General features: G+C 41.3%; 1 protein-coding gene across 1 annotated transcript in view; it reads left to right on the top strand.

The window, feature by feature from the left end:
- Positions 1–19,239, top strand: part of DNAH11 (dynein axonemal heavy chain 11) — a 4,227,155-nt gene that overhangs the window by 2,755,911 nt on the left and 1,452,005 nt on the right. The window contains exon 54 of the mRNA XM_069648254.1: positions 6,527–6,669. Coding sequence (XP_069504355.1) covers positions 6,527–6,669 — 143 coding nt within the window. The remainder of the gene's footprint in view (positions 1–6,526; positions 6,670–19,239) is intronic.

Genomic DNA, 19,239 nt, shown 5'->3' with positions numbered 1-19,239 from the left:
TCTGATTTGGAGTCTCACTGATAACTAGTACTGTTAGGTAGGGAAAACCCTTAGCATACGGAGAGACAGGCATTGGGCCTCATTACGACCCTGGCGGTAAGTTACCGCCAGGGCCGTGACTTTACCGCCATGGTGCTAACTACGTTAACGCCATGGCGGTAAGGGGATTTACCGCCCCATTCCGACCTTGGCGGGGCGGTAAATCCCCAATCCCCATTTACCCTTCCCCATTCCCATTTTTGCCCCATAGGGCATAATGGGAGTGGGGAAGGCGTTAATTACGCCACCGTAAATTACGGTGGCGTAATTAACACCAAGTTCCCTTACCGCCATGGTTTTTTACACCCGCTAAAAGCAGGTGTAAAAACCGCCATGGCGGAAAGGGAACTCGTAATTGGCGGTAAGGGGTCGGCGCAGCTAACGCTGGCGCTAACCCCTTACCGCCAGGGTCGTAATGAGGCCCATTGTGTCCTTTCAGTGCATTAAAATCATCAGTGACATGGAAATTCAGAGTCTGTGTCCTTCTTCTGTCCTGCAGCACAACCCAGCAATATAGAGGGTTGTCTGCTCATGCCTCATAATTTGTAATATACCTAAATCAAAAATATCCTAGTTCACTCTTTGGATTTGCACTGCATATTCATTATTGGGTTTGCTATTTTCATAAAGATCTTTTTTTACCAATTACTCAAAACAAATTAACATTTTAATTTGTGTTCAAGTTGGTAGTCATACCAAAGTCTGTTGGCACATGTGTGTGCTATAGGGTGCTTTCTCAGGACTTGTATTAGCCTGGACCATTCATCTCAGTTAAGGTTGATTGAGGATGAGATGGCAGGCTCCATTGGATATCCCGTAGGTTATAGTGCTCAGTTACAGAAACTGATTATTTAAAAAAAAAGATGTGTTTTTCTTCAGGCCTTCAATGAGCAAACATTATGTTTCAAAATTCATTAATGCATGATTGTGCCTAGTGTCCAGGCGTGTCACAAATCAGAAAGCATATCACATAAATATGTGGCATGTGCAAAACCACCCAGCTCCCCCAATGCCAGAATCATTCTGCCCACATATGCCAAACTTGTGTGCTAGTGCTCAATAAAAGTCAACAGTATGCAGTACTTCATACAGGATAAACAGCACACAAATCTAGCCAATTACGCATTCTGTTGGAAAACGGTGTGCCAGTGGATAGCAGGGACCAAAATGGGTACCATCCATGAGCTCCCGTATGTGGTGACACTATGCACAGATATGGGAAGAGGTTAACAATCCTAGGTGCATCCCTACCCATACCATTAGAGAAGCAGAATACCTGAAAATGGTGCAGTGCTATTAGTGCTTGGAAGTGGGTCACAAAGCTCTCTCCCATGTGTCCCAGTGGCATATATCAGTGACTTCACATTGCACCAGGCCAGTGTTGTGATAGCGTTTGAGTGTAGCAGTCATGAGTTTCATCACAGACAGTGACTGCTCAATGCTAACCTTGCTATAATGTTGCCACTAGTCTACAAGTTTGTGGAAAACCCTGGATTCTGCAGGCTTGTGGGAACAACTGTTCACCATTGCGTAGGTCCCGACTGCCATTTTCTTCTCTTGGAAAGCAGTACCAGAATTTTACAACAAGGTCATGACTTTATTAGGTTAGCTACTACAGCGGTCTGTGGGAAAACATGTCCACTTAACCAAAGACATGTGTACCAGTGATGTGATCGTTAATAAATTGCTGTCACATCACACTGGGTGTTCTTTCCTTGCTATAGCAGTCAAGAAGGTCACAGAGTAATTCCAGGGATCAGCAGTTGTCTGCTATTCATCACCAGGCAATATTGTGCATGCAAGGGTTTCAGGGCAGAAGCCGCAGGGGCGTTCACATCTGGGAGAAGGTGGAGGAGATGAAGGTGCAGTGGCTTAGGCCTCATAGATTTTATTTCGACTTTGTTGCTGTTGACAATGGGTCAAATGTCCTTTCTGCTTTACGAATTGGCTAGACAATGCATCTTCCCTGCTTTGTGCATGTCCTTGCATGTCCTTCACCTTGCGGTCATATGCTTGATGAGCAATTATGAACCTGCAGAGAAATGGTCACTGTGGCAAAGAAAATCAGCTCCCATTTCAGCCAGGCTTACCATGCCAAAAATGCATTGTGCTGCTGCAGGTGTGACACAAGTTTCCACGTCACAATCTGAAGAGCTCAGTGGCCATCTGTTGGAACTCTACTTTGCGCAGGATCGACAGGCTATGTGAACAGTACAGTCCCATCACAAATTACTGCAACACTTGGAGCAGGACTCAAGGTGGGGCATTTTTAACATTGTGTCATTGCTGCTGTTTAATGTCTGCTCAGTGCTACAACCTTTTGTGGAGGCCACCAAGAGAGTAAGTCATCAAAATTCATCTCTGAATGAGGTTATCCCACTGGTGTACTTTCATGAGCTGCACCTGACCAGCATGACAAGGGTCTTTGCCTTGGTAGTTGATGCTGGCGAACGGAATCTAGTGAGAGACCTGCATTCAACCTTGCCTCACGATTCACAGGTAGATGGATTTAAACTATCTGCTTGCTTCCTTTCTAGACCCACAGTGAAATGTGATGCTTTACATGGGTCAGGCAGAAGTACTTGCAGCAACCATCACGCTGTTGAAACACTGCAGATACATGGATGCCTTGCAGCAGCACTTGCAACCTCAATTGTAGAGAGAATGGAGCAAGAATGAAGAACACTAACCTGCTCAAATCTTGACAAGTAGTCTTGTAATGTCAAGCTCAAGAATGATGCCTCAACTGGGAGCATTTTATTGATACATAGTGAAAGCCTTGTGACCAATATGTCAATAGCCTACGGGAATGGAGAATCTGTGTGACAACCTTAACATTCAGTCCGTCATCTTGAATACAGGTCATCAAAAGAAACAAACAGCGGAGTATCAACTGCACAGATACTTGATGCCTACTTACTGGACACTTCACCCATGGAAAGAATGGAGACTCATTATAGTATTGGTATAGGAAATTACACCCTCTATTAATTGGTTTATTTTGCAATTGCCTTAAAAAACATATACAGAGAATTATAAAAAACTACAATCATCAATTACTTCACATGTAAACACTACACAAAATATAACATGGTACATATTTTCATAAAGTGCATAGTGCAGTGCAAACCACGGACACTTTACAATTATGCAACATCCTCGCAAATGTTGCCTGATTATTTTCTTTCGACAGTTTATGATGCACCTGGCTAGCATCAAGTGCTGTTGAATCACTAAGCTGCCCCCACCAGTGTGCAATCCAAGAGAGGTTTTATCGTGTCTGTTGTCTCTTACCGCAGAAGAAGCCTTGCAGAACAGCATGGTGAACTATTAACATTTATATTAATGGTTACTTTATTGTGAAAGACTATGGAACATCATCTACTGATAGCCGACACCCCAGCTGAATGATAATTTCTTACTCAGACTATATCAGACACTGAAAAGTGATTGGGGTTGTTTCCTGGTGAGAAATAGATAGCTGCAATAATGACTGAGAAGCCCTGAACAGTTGCTGTCTTACACATGGCATTACCTACTTTTATTGTGGGGGCCTACCAAAACCTATTCTCTCCCCCTGTATCCCGCCCCAGCATGTCTCTAGTGGTCATATTCAATACATATTGTTTCCACTGTGATCAAATGATCAAGGCCAAACTTTTCCACTTTCAAAATTATGGCAGTGAATTTGCTGCATACCGTTGGGCACTACCAACAGGTTGCAGCCACCCCTAATAGTATCAGGCTCTCACACAGGGCACAGCCACACCTTAAGGGTTTGAGTTTCTTCCAAAGGGCACAGCCAACCTTTAATGCTCCTACATTCCCTCACACAGCACAGACAACCACTAAAGTTATCAAGCTCTCCCACAGAGCATTAAATAAAGTTCCCCATCACTCTCACACATACTGCTGCCACTCTTGTGTGTAGGGAGTCTCACTGTGAGATCAGTCCTTCTCCATGACTTCCTCATTCCCCAGTTGGCCACAGTTTTTGGTGCTACTGGCACCGACTGGTCAGATTGGACAGGGTGCAGTTTTTGGGCATGGCCTGCCTGATATCACTCTCATGCTGCCCCCTGGCCCTGAGAAATCCTTCTCCACACCACTACAGGGGTTGGTGGTTTTAATCAGAATGCTAGCAGTCTGCATGGAGTCAGGGGACTTGTTTGCCTGGTATATTTTCATGTGCCACTGACGAACATGGTTCCTCATGACTTTTGTTTCTAGTGTTGGCCGTTGCCCTTTCACTTCTGCCCCCACTTTACCATCTTGACAGAGCCCTGTGCTGTGCAAAATAGATCAGGCTCCTAGCCCCTGGTAGTCTTCCCTTGGGTCAACGCCAAATAGTCCCACATCATGGACCATGTGAACTGTGTGGGGGTTGTCTTGCCACTCCTTGTCGCACTTCCTATGCCTGGACTGCCTCAACATCCATGGCAGGAGCAGAAATATGTTGCTCATCCAACACCTTCTCAAACTCCTTCTCTAACTACTCCTCCCGCCACCTACTCTGGCACATCTATAAGCTTGTCCAATTACATAGCTTCCACCTGATGGATAACTCTCACCCTGCTGGGTGGAAACCACTTCCTCTTCAATGTCCTACACCTAGACAATAGCCTTTCCATTTTCCTCTTTGAGGGGGCTTGTTGCAGCCGTTTCTCCATCCACATGAGAAAACTGCCTTCCTACTGGCCCTACCTCCACGGGCACATATTATTTTATTTATTATTATTTATTTATTATTATTTATTTTTTATTTTTGCTTTTTTAAAGCGCTCATACAGCCCGCGGGCATCGAGGTGCTGTTACAGGAATTGTTTGTTTTTTAAGTTGTGTAATTGTTTTTTTTTGTGTTAATTGCATATTTATAACGTGCTTAAACACCCAGAGGTTTCTAAGCGCGGACCCAGGGATCGAACATGTGTTGCTTCGTGTCGTCTTGCTTCCAAGGCTCGCACGTTGCCGCTGAGCTTTCCTCCCTGGACATCCCATAAAGGTGCTGCCTCAGCTGCCTCTGCCAGGGCCACCACAAGAGGCCCAGACACACTGGCTCTATTTGGGCATCCAGTAGATGCCATGCCTTGTGTGCATCCATGAGGTTACCCACAAGAGACCATGCAGCCCCTTCATCTGTGCTGCTAGTTGGGTAGTCTTATAATGTCCCTACCTTCTCCCCTACTTCCCCTAATGCCTCCCCAATGCCTCATCCTCCTCTGCAGTCTCGGGGGTCCAGAACTGCAAACTGACAGCAACAAACAGTACAAGGTTTCTCCCATCCTCCTCCTCCTCCTGACAGGAAAAATGCAGCACCTCTTCCCTCACCTTCCCTGTAATGCTCTTTCTCTTCCCCTCTTATTGTCGCAGGCACTCAATGAGGATCACAGAAAGCTGTGTGAGCATATCTCAAAAACCCAAAGGTCTGCAACCATATCAGCCCCGAGAACCAATGCACAACCCTCACATTACAAGAATCGTGCTACTCCTACTAGCTACTGTACTGTACTAATAAAAACAACACTGCACAACAAACCAACAGAACAGCAAGTGAGCAGCTGAGATGATAATAACAAACAAGCAGGGGGAACAGGAAAAGGGTAAACATGTGCGCTTGTTTGTTTGGGGGAAAGGCACAGATCGAACGCAGGGTTCCATTTCTTTTTTAGTGGGTACACGAATATCACGCTATGAACACACTGAGAAATCACTAGCACAAAGGGGCACAATAATGTGTCACAAAAATACACTGAGGACTAAGACACTAGATCAAAGACCAACCCCAAGCAGCTATCATCCCTTAAAACCCTATTCCAAAGCTCCACAAACCCTGCAAACACCCACCAAGTCTGGGGTTCTTCTTTTTACTCCATCCGTCCTAGCGTAGCAATGCCCTCAAAGGAACAGGAAGTGAGTGTGGCTTTCTATAGGGAGTCACACTATTATTGGGAGATTATAGACCTCGCACTGGATGATCAACCACAAACAAACTCGATGCATTAGCCCAAAAGTGCTCGAATTTCCTCGACAAACTCAACAAAATATTGATTCGACTCATGTCCAAGGATCCTGATGCATCTCCCTGTTAGACCCCAAAGTCTACTGTGTGGTCCATCCAGGATTCATTGGTGCTAAATTTCCATCCAATTTCCATGGTGGGAATGAATCTTCCCAAAAAGATTCAATGGGTCCTATGGGTCAGTTCTCTGAGACTTTGTACTGGTTTATTCATAAGCCTATTACCAAAGTGAAGCATGCACCCCCTCAATAAGATGCCTACCCACCAGGCACAATGATTTCCAGGTACCAAGGGCATGAAATCCAATATGCCTTTGCCAACAGAGGTAAACATAGAGTTTTGATGGATCTAATTTTAAGACACTGGGCAGCATGGTTCTTTTTCCTGACTTGCTGTACTATGTACATTATGTACAGTGATTATGTATGTGTTTTGTTTCATAATCAACCCTTTTCATTTGTTCAACAGGAGAAGTCCCTGACCTTTTCAGCGATGAGGAGGTCGACAATATAATTTCTGGCATTAGAAATGAGATAAGAAGTCTTGGTTTAAATGACACCAAAGAAAATTGTTGGAGATTCTTTTTAGATCGAGTTCGTCTACAATTAAAAGTAAGAGAAGTATTTGCTAGTTATTGATATCTTTGTGATTAGCAAACTGTGAATACAAACATAAAGCTCGGTTATTGTGAAATCTGTTTTGATATCTGTAGTCGATTGCACAACACGTTTGTTAAATTACCAAAATAGAAATGTGGACCCATTTAGAAAAACAAATGTTTCCCTTTGATGAGGTAGGGATATATTTGGTAAAAGGCAAACACCCTATCAGTGTGTTGTTGAGAGCTTGACCAATCTAAATTAGCACATGGGCTCCATTATAGACCTCAGCCAATCGGAATTCTCAGGATGCTGACTATAAACTTTGATATAGTCCTTATTCTAAACATTCTGGCTTCAGCAGAGTACATCAGAAAAAATTGTATTCAGCTATATAAAGACAGGCACATCCTAGAGCACCCAGCAGTCTTCCCGCCATCATGGAACACCGGTGTGACAATGAGACATGTGTGGAAACAACAGGAGGAGCAGCAGCAATAACACAATTCCAACACACGTCCCCCTTCATATAACCCAACCTAGCACAAAATCCTTAAATTTGGCAGGAATGCTGCATGGATGCCCAGACATTCTGTGCTTCACCACATCCACTCCCTTGCAAACAGAAAGTCCTCCTTCTCCATCTATACTGAGGGAAGGTGGTAAAACCACCTCTGAAGCTGTCTGGCAGTAACCAAGCTCACTTCCCATCTTTTGTTCTAACTCTGTCTCTTTTGCTATGCTTTCTGCCCTCAACCCACTCATGTTGGGTACTTACTGATCACACCCCGGGGTTGTCCTCATCAGATTGTGTGTTTGGCCTGCCTTCTGTGGATAATGACTCTCATGTGACTCCACAGTTACGGGTGGTGATACAGACTCTCTTTCATGACATATCACAAGTTGAACCTGGCTCCGTTTGCTCCCATCACACAAAATGACTAATCCTTAGGTTGCAAATTCTTACCCACTCTCCTATTTTAAGCCTCTCAACACCCATGCCGACTTTCACTTCAGCTCAATGCTTATGTCTTTCATGACATGCTTCTGCCCTTCTCTAGAGTTCTGTGTGGTTTACACTCATCACCCCAATATGTTTAACCACTCTAAAGCCAGTTCACATACTGGCATCCTTCCCTTCAATGCCACAAAGGGCATTCCCTGTGTAGGATTGAGGAGTAGTGTGGTAGGCTCAAACCATGTAATTCAGCTGTTGGCACCCACCTTTGCTTGATATTTGTGCTAGCTGTAATGTCCCCTTGATCACTCTGTTGAATTTCTATACCAATCCATTCTGTTGTGGACAATATAGGGCAATGGTGTCGTGTTTCATCCAGGCCTTATTTAGGAGTTCCAGAAATGCCCTGGACTTTAATTGGACCACATCGTTAGACATCAATATCATGAAATATTTTGCTTAGAAATTAAACGACAACTTTGCTGTACCATCACCTGACTACTCTACACGTGACCATTTACTATGATAATCCATTCAGACAAAGGTGAATCAGCTTTCATACTCTACAGGAATAAACGGCCACATAATGTTCAAGGGAAGTTTGGTCCCTGTTGATGAAATCGTTTTTTATTTTTTTAAACTATTTTATTAAAAAATTATGAGAAACATGAACTAATAAAAACAACAACTTGCACCAATATACCTAGAAAAAAAACAAATCTAAAACATTATATATAATTAAAACCCACCCCCAACAAGCAACTGCAATATAATGAACATATCTAACAGAGAGGGGAAAAGAAAACGTATCAACACAACCAGGACATTTAATATATAATGCAAAGATTCACAATATTCAAATATCAGTATTCGCAACATATGTTAGCTTGCATGATTATTTCACACAAATATGGAATGTCAGAAAGAAATACTTATCTTAGCAGCAAACTTCTCAGTAGGATACATGGTCAGACCAGGTCCAAGCTCAAGAAGGTCCCACAAATTCTTCAAATCAGTGACTCCTTCTTTTGCATTGATAAAACCACCCTTTCAATTATACATTAGTCCAACAAATTGTTCCATGTCAAAAAGCTTGTTGATTTCCAATTTCACAAGATCAGTTTTTTTGTCATGATGCCTACCCCCGGGGAACCAGACCAGGTCAGACCAGACACAGCGATCGCTCAAGGTCATTGACAGATTGAAAGGCTGCAAAACCGTTGAGGCCCTCGGTGCCAAAAACGTCGAAGGGGCCGGTTGAGTCACCAACCTCGAGTACGCCTTCAGTGCCATCGACACCATTCTCGACGCTGACACCGAAACCGAAGCCATCGATGCCATTTGTGTTGGTTCAGCCCCCTGGGCCTGAAGAGCCTCATAAGAAAGCTAAGGCCAAGACTAAGTTGATGCCTTCGGTTCTGAAGCCAGTGAGCTCTACAGCAGGAAAGATCTTTACCCCTCTAACCAAGAAGATTTTTTTTAATCCCTCATCAATTTTTGAGGAGGAAGAAAGGTCTGATGAGGTGCCATTTGATGGGTCTCACCTTTTGGGCAGCAAGGCTGACGAGAGCCTCAAGAGGTTGCAGACCTCGAAGGCGGCTGCCAAATCTTTAGGGGCCGCAGTTAGGCAACCTCAGCCTTTTCATACGGTGGGACAGCAATGGAGGGGGTGATCTTTTCTCTACTATTCCTCATTTGGAAAGGTGAGAGGAATGGCCAGTCAAAGCCAAAAAGATGAAGAATACGTTGGAGGACAAAATCTTGTTGAAGTGATCTGACATTACAAAAAATGACATTGGAAATAGATCGATGGGAGCCACTCAATCTGTCATTAGGAGGCAATGGGAGGCACTCAATCTGTCATTAGGAGGCAATGTAAACCCTATAAAGGTGTTGTTAACACCAAAAATAACCTATGTTTTAAGTATGGATCCCCTCCCAGTGAGGAAATCTACATGGACAAAGGTGGATAGCATACTACAAACCTTTCTATGAAACAAAAAGATTCAAAGACTAAAATTGTTGAAACTACAACTATAGTCTGACAGAGGAAGATTGAACATTCCAAATTTGGAACGTTATCACTAAGCGTTCACGCTACGACATGTTATGCCATTCATAGCTAGAGAAGAAGATGAATGGGCATTCACGGAGGCAAATGGGGCTGGCCCATTGGACACTTGGGCGATCCTTTCTACTACCACTACAGATCATGAGACTCTCTCTGCTTTAACAGAATTTCTGAGATCTAGCTGGAGGGCTTATGGAGTTACATCGAAACTGAATCCTTGTAGAACCAACACTTCCTCAATTTGGATGAATGCAGTAATTAAAATAGATAATAAATTATTTTTCTGAATAAGCTGGTTCACTGTTGGTATCAAGAAAATTGAAGACTTATTTGTTGGGCAAGATGGAAAACATTTTGAGAGCTGAAAAATAAATACAACTTGGAATGTACGCATGGGGAATACAGGAGACTGAAGAGAACAGTGGACTTTCCAACATTGTACAATTCAGAGTTATTGATCACTGTTAAGAAAATAGGCTGCAACAAGCATATGGCATCTAAGATGTACAATTTTCTAAGCGAGTTCTCTGAAGGGAACAAAACAATATTGGGTAGATGGTCGGAGTCCCTGAAGGATGAAATGACACAAAACAGATGGATAGAGGTTCATGGAAACATCAAAATAATGTCTCTGAACATAAGTGAGAGGGCACATCATGTCAAGATTCTGAACAGAGTGTTTTGGACGACAGTCCGAATGTTCAAACAAATTAAGTTATGTCGGACTTGTGTTGGGGATGTGGTCATGTTCGTGGAACAATGGAACACATCTTCTGGGAATGCCCCAAGGTGAGAGATTTTTGAAGTGGAATTGCTGTCGTGATGAACAGAGTGCTAAATGAAAATCTGGATTTCGACTTTGAGGCATTGATCCTAGGAGAAACCACCTTATTGGAGGAGTTGAACCACCATCATATAACCTGGGTTCTAAAAGGGGCTTCAGTGGCAAAAAAAACTGATCAACCAACATTTAAAGGGTGGTTTTATCAATGCAAAAGAAGGAATCACTGTTTCGAAGAATTTGGGGGGCCTTCTTGAGGTTGGACCTGGTCTGACCATGTATCCTACTGAGATGTTTGCTGATAAGATAGGTATTTCTTTCTTTCATTCCATATTTGTGTGAAATAGTCACGCAAGCTAACATATATTGTGAATACTTATATTAGAATATTGTGCATCTTTGCATTATATATTATTTTTCCTGGTTGCTTTGATAAGGCTTTTTTTCCCCCTCTATGTTAAATATGTTCATTATCGAATTATTGCCCCTAAAAGCCAGTATATATATGTCAAAGAGTTTCTTCCAATGGTTCTAGCTTATTGCTGGCTCAGTGGGGGTAGGCAGAAAAAAAGTTGAAACTGTCTGGTATCTTCCATATCTTGCCAATATAAGAAAAGAAAATAATATACTAAAATAATGATGTAGGATTTCTTGCTGATAGTCACACACAATAAACCATCAGAAGGATTTACATTCAGCCCGAAGCTGTAGAAAAATCCTCCACCTTACTGCCATTAATTGACCAAATTACCTCTGGAAGAATTACAGCGAGTGGTAATTCTGCCAATATCTCCATGGAGTCCTAAGGACTCCAAAAATGGGGTTTAACACCACCACTTATAATCTCACAGTGAACCCTTGGGACCAAGTGGCAGCAAAGGTAATCGAGTTTGGTGGTAATTCAGCAGACTCGTAATGATGCCCAACATCTTTATGAACACACTCTTTCGGTGACACTTTTATTCTTCTTGGTCAGGTAGGTACTAAGAACAAGAAAGTCCCTTGTATCTATCAATGGTTCAACATATCCAGATAGCCACTATGCCCTATGGTTCAGGGAAAGGTGTACTAAACCTAGTAAGACTCTTGTAGAGCATGTGAGAAGTTACATCATCCCTTGTTACCTGTTCTGTGGCATTTGCGAACCACACAATTGACCGCTCAAAAAAGCATCTTTTATCTGTAAAACACAAATTAAGGACACAGTATGAGAATTTAACAGTAAATTCTGATGGTTTAGGCATTCTCAACTCATCAAGTACAACAGATGGTGAATGGCATTAAGAGAAACAGTTTGATCAATTTGGGGACTGACATACAGGGTTCAACAGGGGCAGCTAGTATCTTAGCATACTAAACATTGGAGATCCAATTTGGGATGTTGTGAGAAGGAGAGATAACCTGGCCCTCCTTACACTCTGAGGCAGGTGCAGTGCTTAATTTGTGGGGTGTTTGCCAGGGCTCAGCCCAGGCACTTATTTCTGAGCCCTGGAACTTATTGTCTCAGACTCAATTTGATTATGATATGGTATTTTGGCACCTTTATTCTTTTAATTGCCGGTCACGTAATAAACACACCTATAAAATGAAAGCAAAATGTAAATGATGATTGTGTTTAAAGACACACCTAAACATTTGTCACAATGATTATGTTATTTTATGTTTATGTTCATTGGTATTTGTAAATCACACATCTGCTGTAGTGAGAACATCCATCAATCACACTAAGCCATTGGGAGTTACAGCTTTAACCCATTATATGCTGCCAGCATGGGTAGAAGCCATGGGTAGTGGAAACAGTGGGTGGGGAGCTGCCCATCCTGACGTGTCATGGGCATGTTAGAAAATATTAAATTAAGCACTGCACAGGAGGATATAATCCCATATTAAGTCTACCTCACATTTCCAAGACACACCATAAATACAGTTCCCCATTCTAGGCCATGATGTAATATTTATGCCATAAAGGCCAGCTCCCTAGTTAGGTGTTCCAGTCATGATAGCCTTTCCCATTGCTCCAAATCACGAATCAGATTCACAAATAGAGGCATCCCACTAACTAAAAACTAACTGGATTAGCCGGCTTCCCATATTTTGACGTAACAGTGAATTTGCATCTCCTTTGTTTCTTGAACGTTCATTGCTATGTTGGAATCAAGCAGTACCTGATGAGGTCCCTTCCACCAGATAATCTTGCTTTGGTCCACCACCTTTAGTCCACCTTAATGAAAGCAAAGTCCAGAGTCTTCAAAGAGTGACAATGCTTCTCATACCTGCACATACAAAGACGTTTTATAGAAGAAATCAACTTCTTGCATTATGGCAGGAAATAGTTTTAGGGTACATGTATGTCTGAATAAGCATTGTTGATGGGAAACTGTGGGGAATACACATAGTTCCTTTGTGGGGTCTCAAACAAATTCTCTTGCTATCAGTGCTACAAATACAAAATTAATACCAGGACCAATACATTGGGTCTTTACGCCATGTTATGTGCATACTTTCACCAATTTATTTTTAACATACCCATTCTGACCTTCCACTGTTCTTGCCAATTGTGAATTATGAAGGTAATGACATTTCTGTAGTATCTGGAGTTCAGTATACAGTCCTTTGATCTTTGGTCCGATGATTGGTTGTCCCATCACTGTTGAATCTGTATGACACCCCAAATAAAGGCAGAAAGTCTCTAATAAAGGGTTTGACAATTTAGGTGGTGTCTGCCTTATGGTATAAGTGTGTCTCCACCCATTTTGTGAAGTTATCTACCAGCACTAACACAAACTGGTAGCAGTTGCACGTTTGGAGTTGAAATAAGCCAGCCTCAATGTTAATGAAGGGGCAAAAAGAAAAATATGTGCTCCTTGGGTTGCTTTAGCAGTCATTCCAACATTATTTTGCTGACAAATTATGCATTCTCCACAATACCTTTGAGATAACAATGAAAAATGTGGTGCATTCCAGTCTTGATTCAAGAAACTAATCAGACATCCCGTTCCTATATGGATATGTCCATGATAAATAATAATAAAAAGCTATGAGGATAAATACATAACCAAATTATTTCAGAAATCGGCCCTGTTTGGAGGCTCAACAGAAGACACTTCTAACATCTCCAATTGGGACAAACTTACCCAAAATAGAAAATGACTCATTAGAACTGAGTTACATGGCTTCTATAATGCTGGAACATTTGAGAAAGGGAGTACTACCACAAGGTTTAGTAGTATGAAACAAAACTGCTATTCTTAGACAATAAGAACTTTGTATTACAGTGGATTTACATTGCTAATAAATGTGGGGGAAATTGGGTGATCCTGATAATAGCTAATGCAACAGAGATGACAGAGAAAATCCTTATCGATTGCCACGCGCTGGAAGAAGAAATGGAGAAAATAGTCCCACTACATCAATATAAGAAAAGACTAGACGCTTTATTGATAGAAATGACTGAATTTAAAGACGAAACCATGAAAGCAAGAGAAAGAAGAATGAAAAAAAGATTCACAGAACTTCAAACATCAGAAGTACTTTCGGTACACACAAGAGACTTATAATCATAAAGAACAAGAAGATGAAGCATACCTGAGTGTACAAAAGGAAAGAGTCTGTTTTAGGGATAGTTCTTTTAGCTCAAGCGATGGGAGTAACAGTGTTGAAGTAGGTACCAACCAAAGAGGCTACAACTCTCGCTAGCCACCAAGAAACAATCATTTTAGATGTAGGAGAAGTGGTAACTGCCCAAATCAAGGAATAAGAGGAGCACCATATTGTAGAGAGGGGCAATCAGACATGGGACATTGAACCAAGAATAACACACAGCATGAGAGCCTAGTGGTGAAACTTTCTACTTATACACCCACTACTGCAGAAAATAACGCCCTTGAAAAAAGGATGGGTTTTGTGACACTATTACATTATTATTAGAGCAAAGTATAACCTCGACACCAACTTTATTCATCCTCTGGTGTGCAGAAATGGACCTGACAGAGAACTGTTTCCATTGTAATGGATCATTCTATCGGCAACTACATGGCACAGCCATGAGTGCCATCCGGGCTCTGAGTGTAGCTTACCTCTACATGGAAGCATTTGAGATCAGTAATATTCTAACTGTCAATAACCCTTATCAGAAGCATGTACAAATGTGAAGACGGTACATAGATGATTTCATAGTGCTAGGGAAGGGGAGTGAGCTTGAAGCAGACAAATTCTGTAAATAGATTAATAATCAAGATAGGTTTCTTCATTTACCTCACAACTATAACAACAATGAATTGAACTTCCTCGACATCACATCACAGTTGATGAAGTCACAAACAAACTATTAGTGAAACCATTTCATAAACCGACTGATCAGAATTCCCTACTACATTAGTGTCCATCTGCTGCATGTACAAGATAATTTACCATTGGGACAATTTCTCCTCTTTAGATGAACTAGGACCAAAATATTGGATTTCAAGATCGAAGCAAATGCACTAAGAACTAAGCTGCACAAGAGCAGATATCAGAACCATTTAACGGCTAAAGCGCCGAAAAGAACATCCAAGAATAATAGGGAATCCCTATTAGAGTATAAAGAACAACGTTTCACAAAAAAGGAAGACGAAAAACTGGAATTTGTGAACACTTAGAGCAATTTGTCTAATTCCATCAAGAAGATTTTCAATAAGAATTGGAAAGTTATGGACAAAGGTCAAGGTGCAGTCAACAAAGCATTAATAGCTTTCAAAAGAAGCAAGAACCTTAAAGATCAGATCACTTGCAATGATGTGAGTATAAGAATGCAAGAATGGAGAACAATAACAGAAACATGCGCATCCCGCCCGCAAAGGAACCTACACATGTTGAAATTGCTTATGTTGCGATCTAACGACCAAAACCACAGAAGTCGACATTGGAACTGCAAAACCCTAGAGGCAAACCAGTTTTACCAATTGCAGCTCTCAAATGGTGATTTATGCAATTTGGTCTCCTTGCAAGAAACCATACATAGGCAAAACAGAAAGAAACATCAAAAACGGAATTATAGAACGTAGAAGCTGCATCAAAAACTGGGTGCTGAATGCACAATTAGTGGCACATTGGATAGAGGCAATACACAAAGCAGAGCAAATCAAATGGACAGTCCTTTACCCACTTAAGACAAGTAATGATAAAATAATTAAAAAAAGAAACTGATATTGACAGAACAGCAATTGATTTTTTTAACCAAAAGTGTAGTAAAAGGTTTGAATGAGCAAATCGATTGTTTAGCACTATAGATAAGAAGTGTGAGTTGGGCATGCTCTGAATGAATAAGTGTTAGAATACACATGAAACGAACCCCAGCGCCCCATTTTGAGACATTACTCACAGTGAGGGCTAGAAGATGCATTCACTAATTAACACATGGCCAGAAATCCTCACGAAGTGCTGCTGTCATCTTGTCAATGGAACCAAATGGAAAAAGATTATAAAACGTTAAAAGGTAAATTGGTCCACATATGAGCAGTTCCATACGAAATCTGTGTCCATTGACTAGGAGATCATACAATCTATTGCGGTTGTAAGAGATGTTGGTTATAATATATATATGCCAGTTATAGAGAGCTTAACATTGGAATGGTGACGGCCATAGAAAGAGCTCTATTTACAACAGTATAGCTCTAGCCCATTGCTCCCACCTAAGGAGCAATGAACATAGAAAGAGGACAATAAATGGACTGATAATAAACAATGAGTTTCTATATACTATGGAAGGATGGGCCGACTAACTGTGGTAGCCTTGGAGTACTGCTAATATCAGGATTGGCAAGTTACCCGCCACTCGAGAGTTGGATCCTTTACCAAGTCGGTAATACTAACAACATTGAACACAAGTGATCAAGAGCATTGTGAGTGACAAACATCAGTAGCACCCATATTTTGTTTGATAACGCTTTAGGTTGTTTATTGGTTGTATTACGACTTACAGAAACTGACCCATTAGGACCAGGAGAATCGTATTACGGAACGGGCACCACAATTGAGAGAATCCCATGCCGTGAAGTGTGTCAGCAACTCCAATAGCCACATGTCCAGATACTCACAACAAGGTATGTCAATTTGTGTGCAAAATCTACATGTTGACACTCGCCTATATCCACAAGAGGTTACTACACCCTATATATAGAGCGTTATTTGTTAGTAGCTATTGAGCCACATTACAAACATCTAAGGCATATTGTGTTGCCCCACACTTTACAGAAATCAACACCTTAGAATTGAGTGCCTTATTTCATGAGAAATGAGCAAACAGTGAGAATCCCCACATTGTAGAACGGTTCTTCGACCTCAACGCCATAACCGTAGACCAAATAGGGTAAGGCTAACGTGTTGTCCAAACTCGCCTTTTCGGTACACTTACTAACCTAAGAGCATTAGTGACCTAAAACACAGAACAATATATGATAGTCGTTCTATGTTTATTTTTCATTAGGCCTTGTCCAATCCTCGTGCAATACGAAGGATGTGAGAACACAGACATACATTTTTGTGTGCTTTGCCGTAGCTATGAGACGTAAGCTTCCATCAGCAACAAAAGTGCAATAGGTCTGAGCTGCTTTTGTCACCTTTGTCTTGTAGAACATTAGAAGCATTATTGTTTGCAAGCCGGTATGCAGTAGGACATTGCTAGATTCAAATAATATGAATTTAGAGATCTAAACTATTGTTTGAGATCTAAGGTACATCTTACTGACAATAGAAAGAGTAAGAATTGGAGGTCGAGAGTGAGGAGGTTAATTTTATGTATGTCTTACCTCCTGTCGACATTGTTAGTCAGTGGCTCACAGAGAGCATTATGGTCTTGCAAATAAAATGTTTTATGAACCAGAAGTATTGTAAACTTGAAAGCATAATAATAATGCAATAGATGTATCAAGTTATATGTATATGTATGTTGTTTCGAATCATATTTTGGGTGGAATGCCACAAAATATACCCAGACTACACTAAGACCAGTGATTGATGAATTGCACCGGAGGATATTATCTTGATTTAGAAAGTAGAAAGAAAGGAAATAACAGTCAAAACCCCTGAAGAATTTCCTATACAGGTTTTTTAACATATAACATGTAGGATTGAGTGTATTGATTTTTAGAATTCTCTGTATGGAATAGTTTACTGTACTGTATGCATTTAGTTATCGGACGCACTGTCAAGCACAAAGCATTTTAGGTTATATTTGTGTAATATTGTTATGTATATTTCCCTTTTTGCACATGTTTTTAGATAGCAGTAAATGAAATTAAAGATGATATTTTTGTAAATCTAGTTTTTCGAGTTTCTTTAAAATGCCCAAGTACAATAAAATCAAAGAAGGCATGATCCCTGTTTAAGCTTCAGAAACAACTTGACCCTGTGACATTGTAGCTAGTTTCAGGTTGATAAGCCGCAGAAGGGTTGTCTAACTGGGTTTGACACTTTCCCTCAAGTCTCTTTTTGTGTTTTAAGCATGATAAATATGAGCCACGTAAGATAGCAGTACCTTTGAGGCAATGAGGTACCCATATTCATCCTAGCAAAGGTTGACTGAGTGCAGGTGACAGCCAAACCTAGACCAGTGTTCTTTCTCTGATTCTGGGGCAGCTCTTGGATAAGTAACAGGTCTACACTTGACTCTTGGCCTTAATATATATCCAACCTAAGTGTCAGAAAAAGACTCTTGTTAAAAACAATATCAGCTAAATTGATTCCACAGGACACCTCATCATTACGTACCTGATATGCTGCACATGTAATGATTGCTTACTATTTGGGTAATATTATGGCATTTAAAAAGGATGCTATATACTTCTGATTCTTTATTAGGGAACGTGATGATGTGCCAATTGGAACTTATAACAAGTGTCTTCATATATTTAATTTTGTTAGTTATTTATACTGTGATTACCACCACCATAGTGGCTTGCAACACATATCCTTGTCAGTAATGGCGTAATGTACCTCCTCCATGGTGTAACCAAACCATAGTCTGTGAATAGGAAATAATAAAAGAATTATGAACAAAGTTGTTATAAGAAAGAGGAGTTAGCGAGTAAAGAAAACACATGGAATGAGGGGGGAGGGAATATGGTTGTGGTAGCAGGGTTGCATGTATGTTAACTATAGATTAGTTATCAGGTAAGTGTGTGAGAAAAGATCAGAAAGGAGCAGCTCAATTTAGGATCCAGGATTTACAGTGGTGGCAATTTCTAGACTAAACAATGAATGGTAATAGAGGTTGTTCGTACTGAACCTAACCAATGCATGAGGTTATATGTGCCTAAAGGTCTTTGGGCCTCATTACACGGATGGCGGTAAGGGTTTATCGGTACCGGTATTTTACCGGTACCGGTAAATCCTTACCGCCTTACTACGAGGTCCCTTTGCGGTTGGGGAATTTAACGCCTGCTTTTTGCAGGCGGTAAAAACCAACCCGCAAAGGGACCAGGGAGCTAATTACGGTGCCGCAATTTGCGGTACCGTAATTAGCGCCTTTCCCATTCCCATAGAGCCCTATGGGGCAAAAATGGGAATGGGGAAGGGCAATGGTGGAAGGGGGAATTACCGCCCCACCAACCTTGGAATAGGGCGGTAATTCCCCTTTCCACCAAGGCGGTGCCGGTATTTTACCGGCATGAACCATGGCGCTAATAGCGCCATGGTTCACCGCCATCCGTGTAATGAGGCACTTTGACTGGATTTCGTGCAAGACCGCTGTTTTCAGCTCTACTGTATGTGCATGCTTGAGAGTCAGCTAGGAAA

This window comes from Ambystoma mexicanum, chromosome 2q (assembly GCF_040938575.1).
Source record: "Ambystoma mexicanum isolate Mex_15411 chromosome 2q, UKY_AmexF1_1, whole genome shotgun sequence".
In the NCBI taxonomy this organism is placed as follows: domain Eukaryota; kingdom Metazoa; phylum Chordata; class Amphibia; order Caudata; family Ambystomatidae; genus Ambystoma; species Ambystoma mexicanum.
This window is presented reverse-complemented; position numbering and strand designations above follow the sequence as displayed.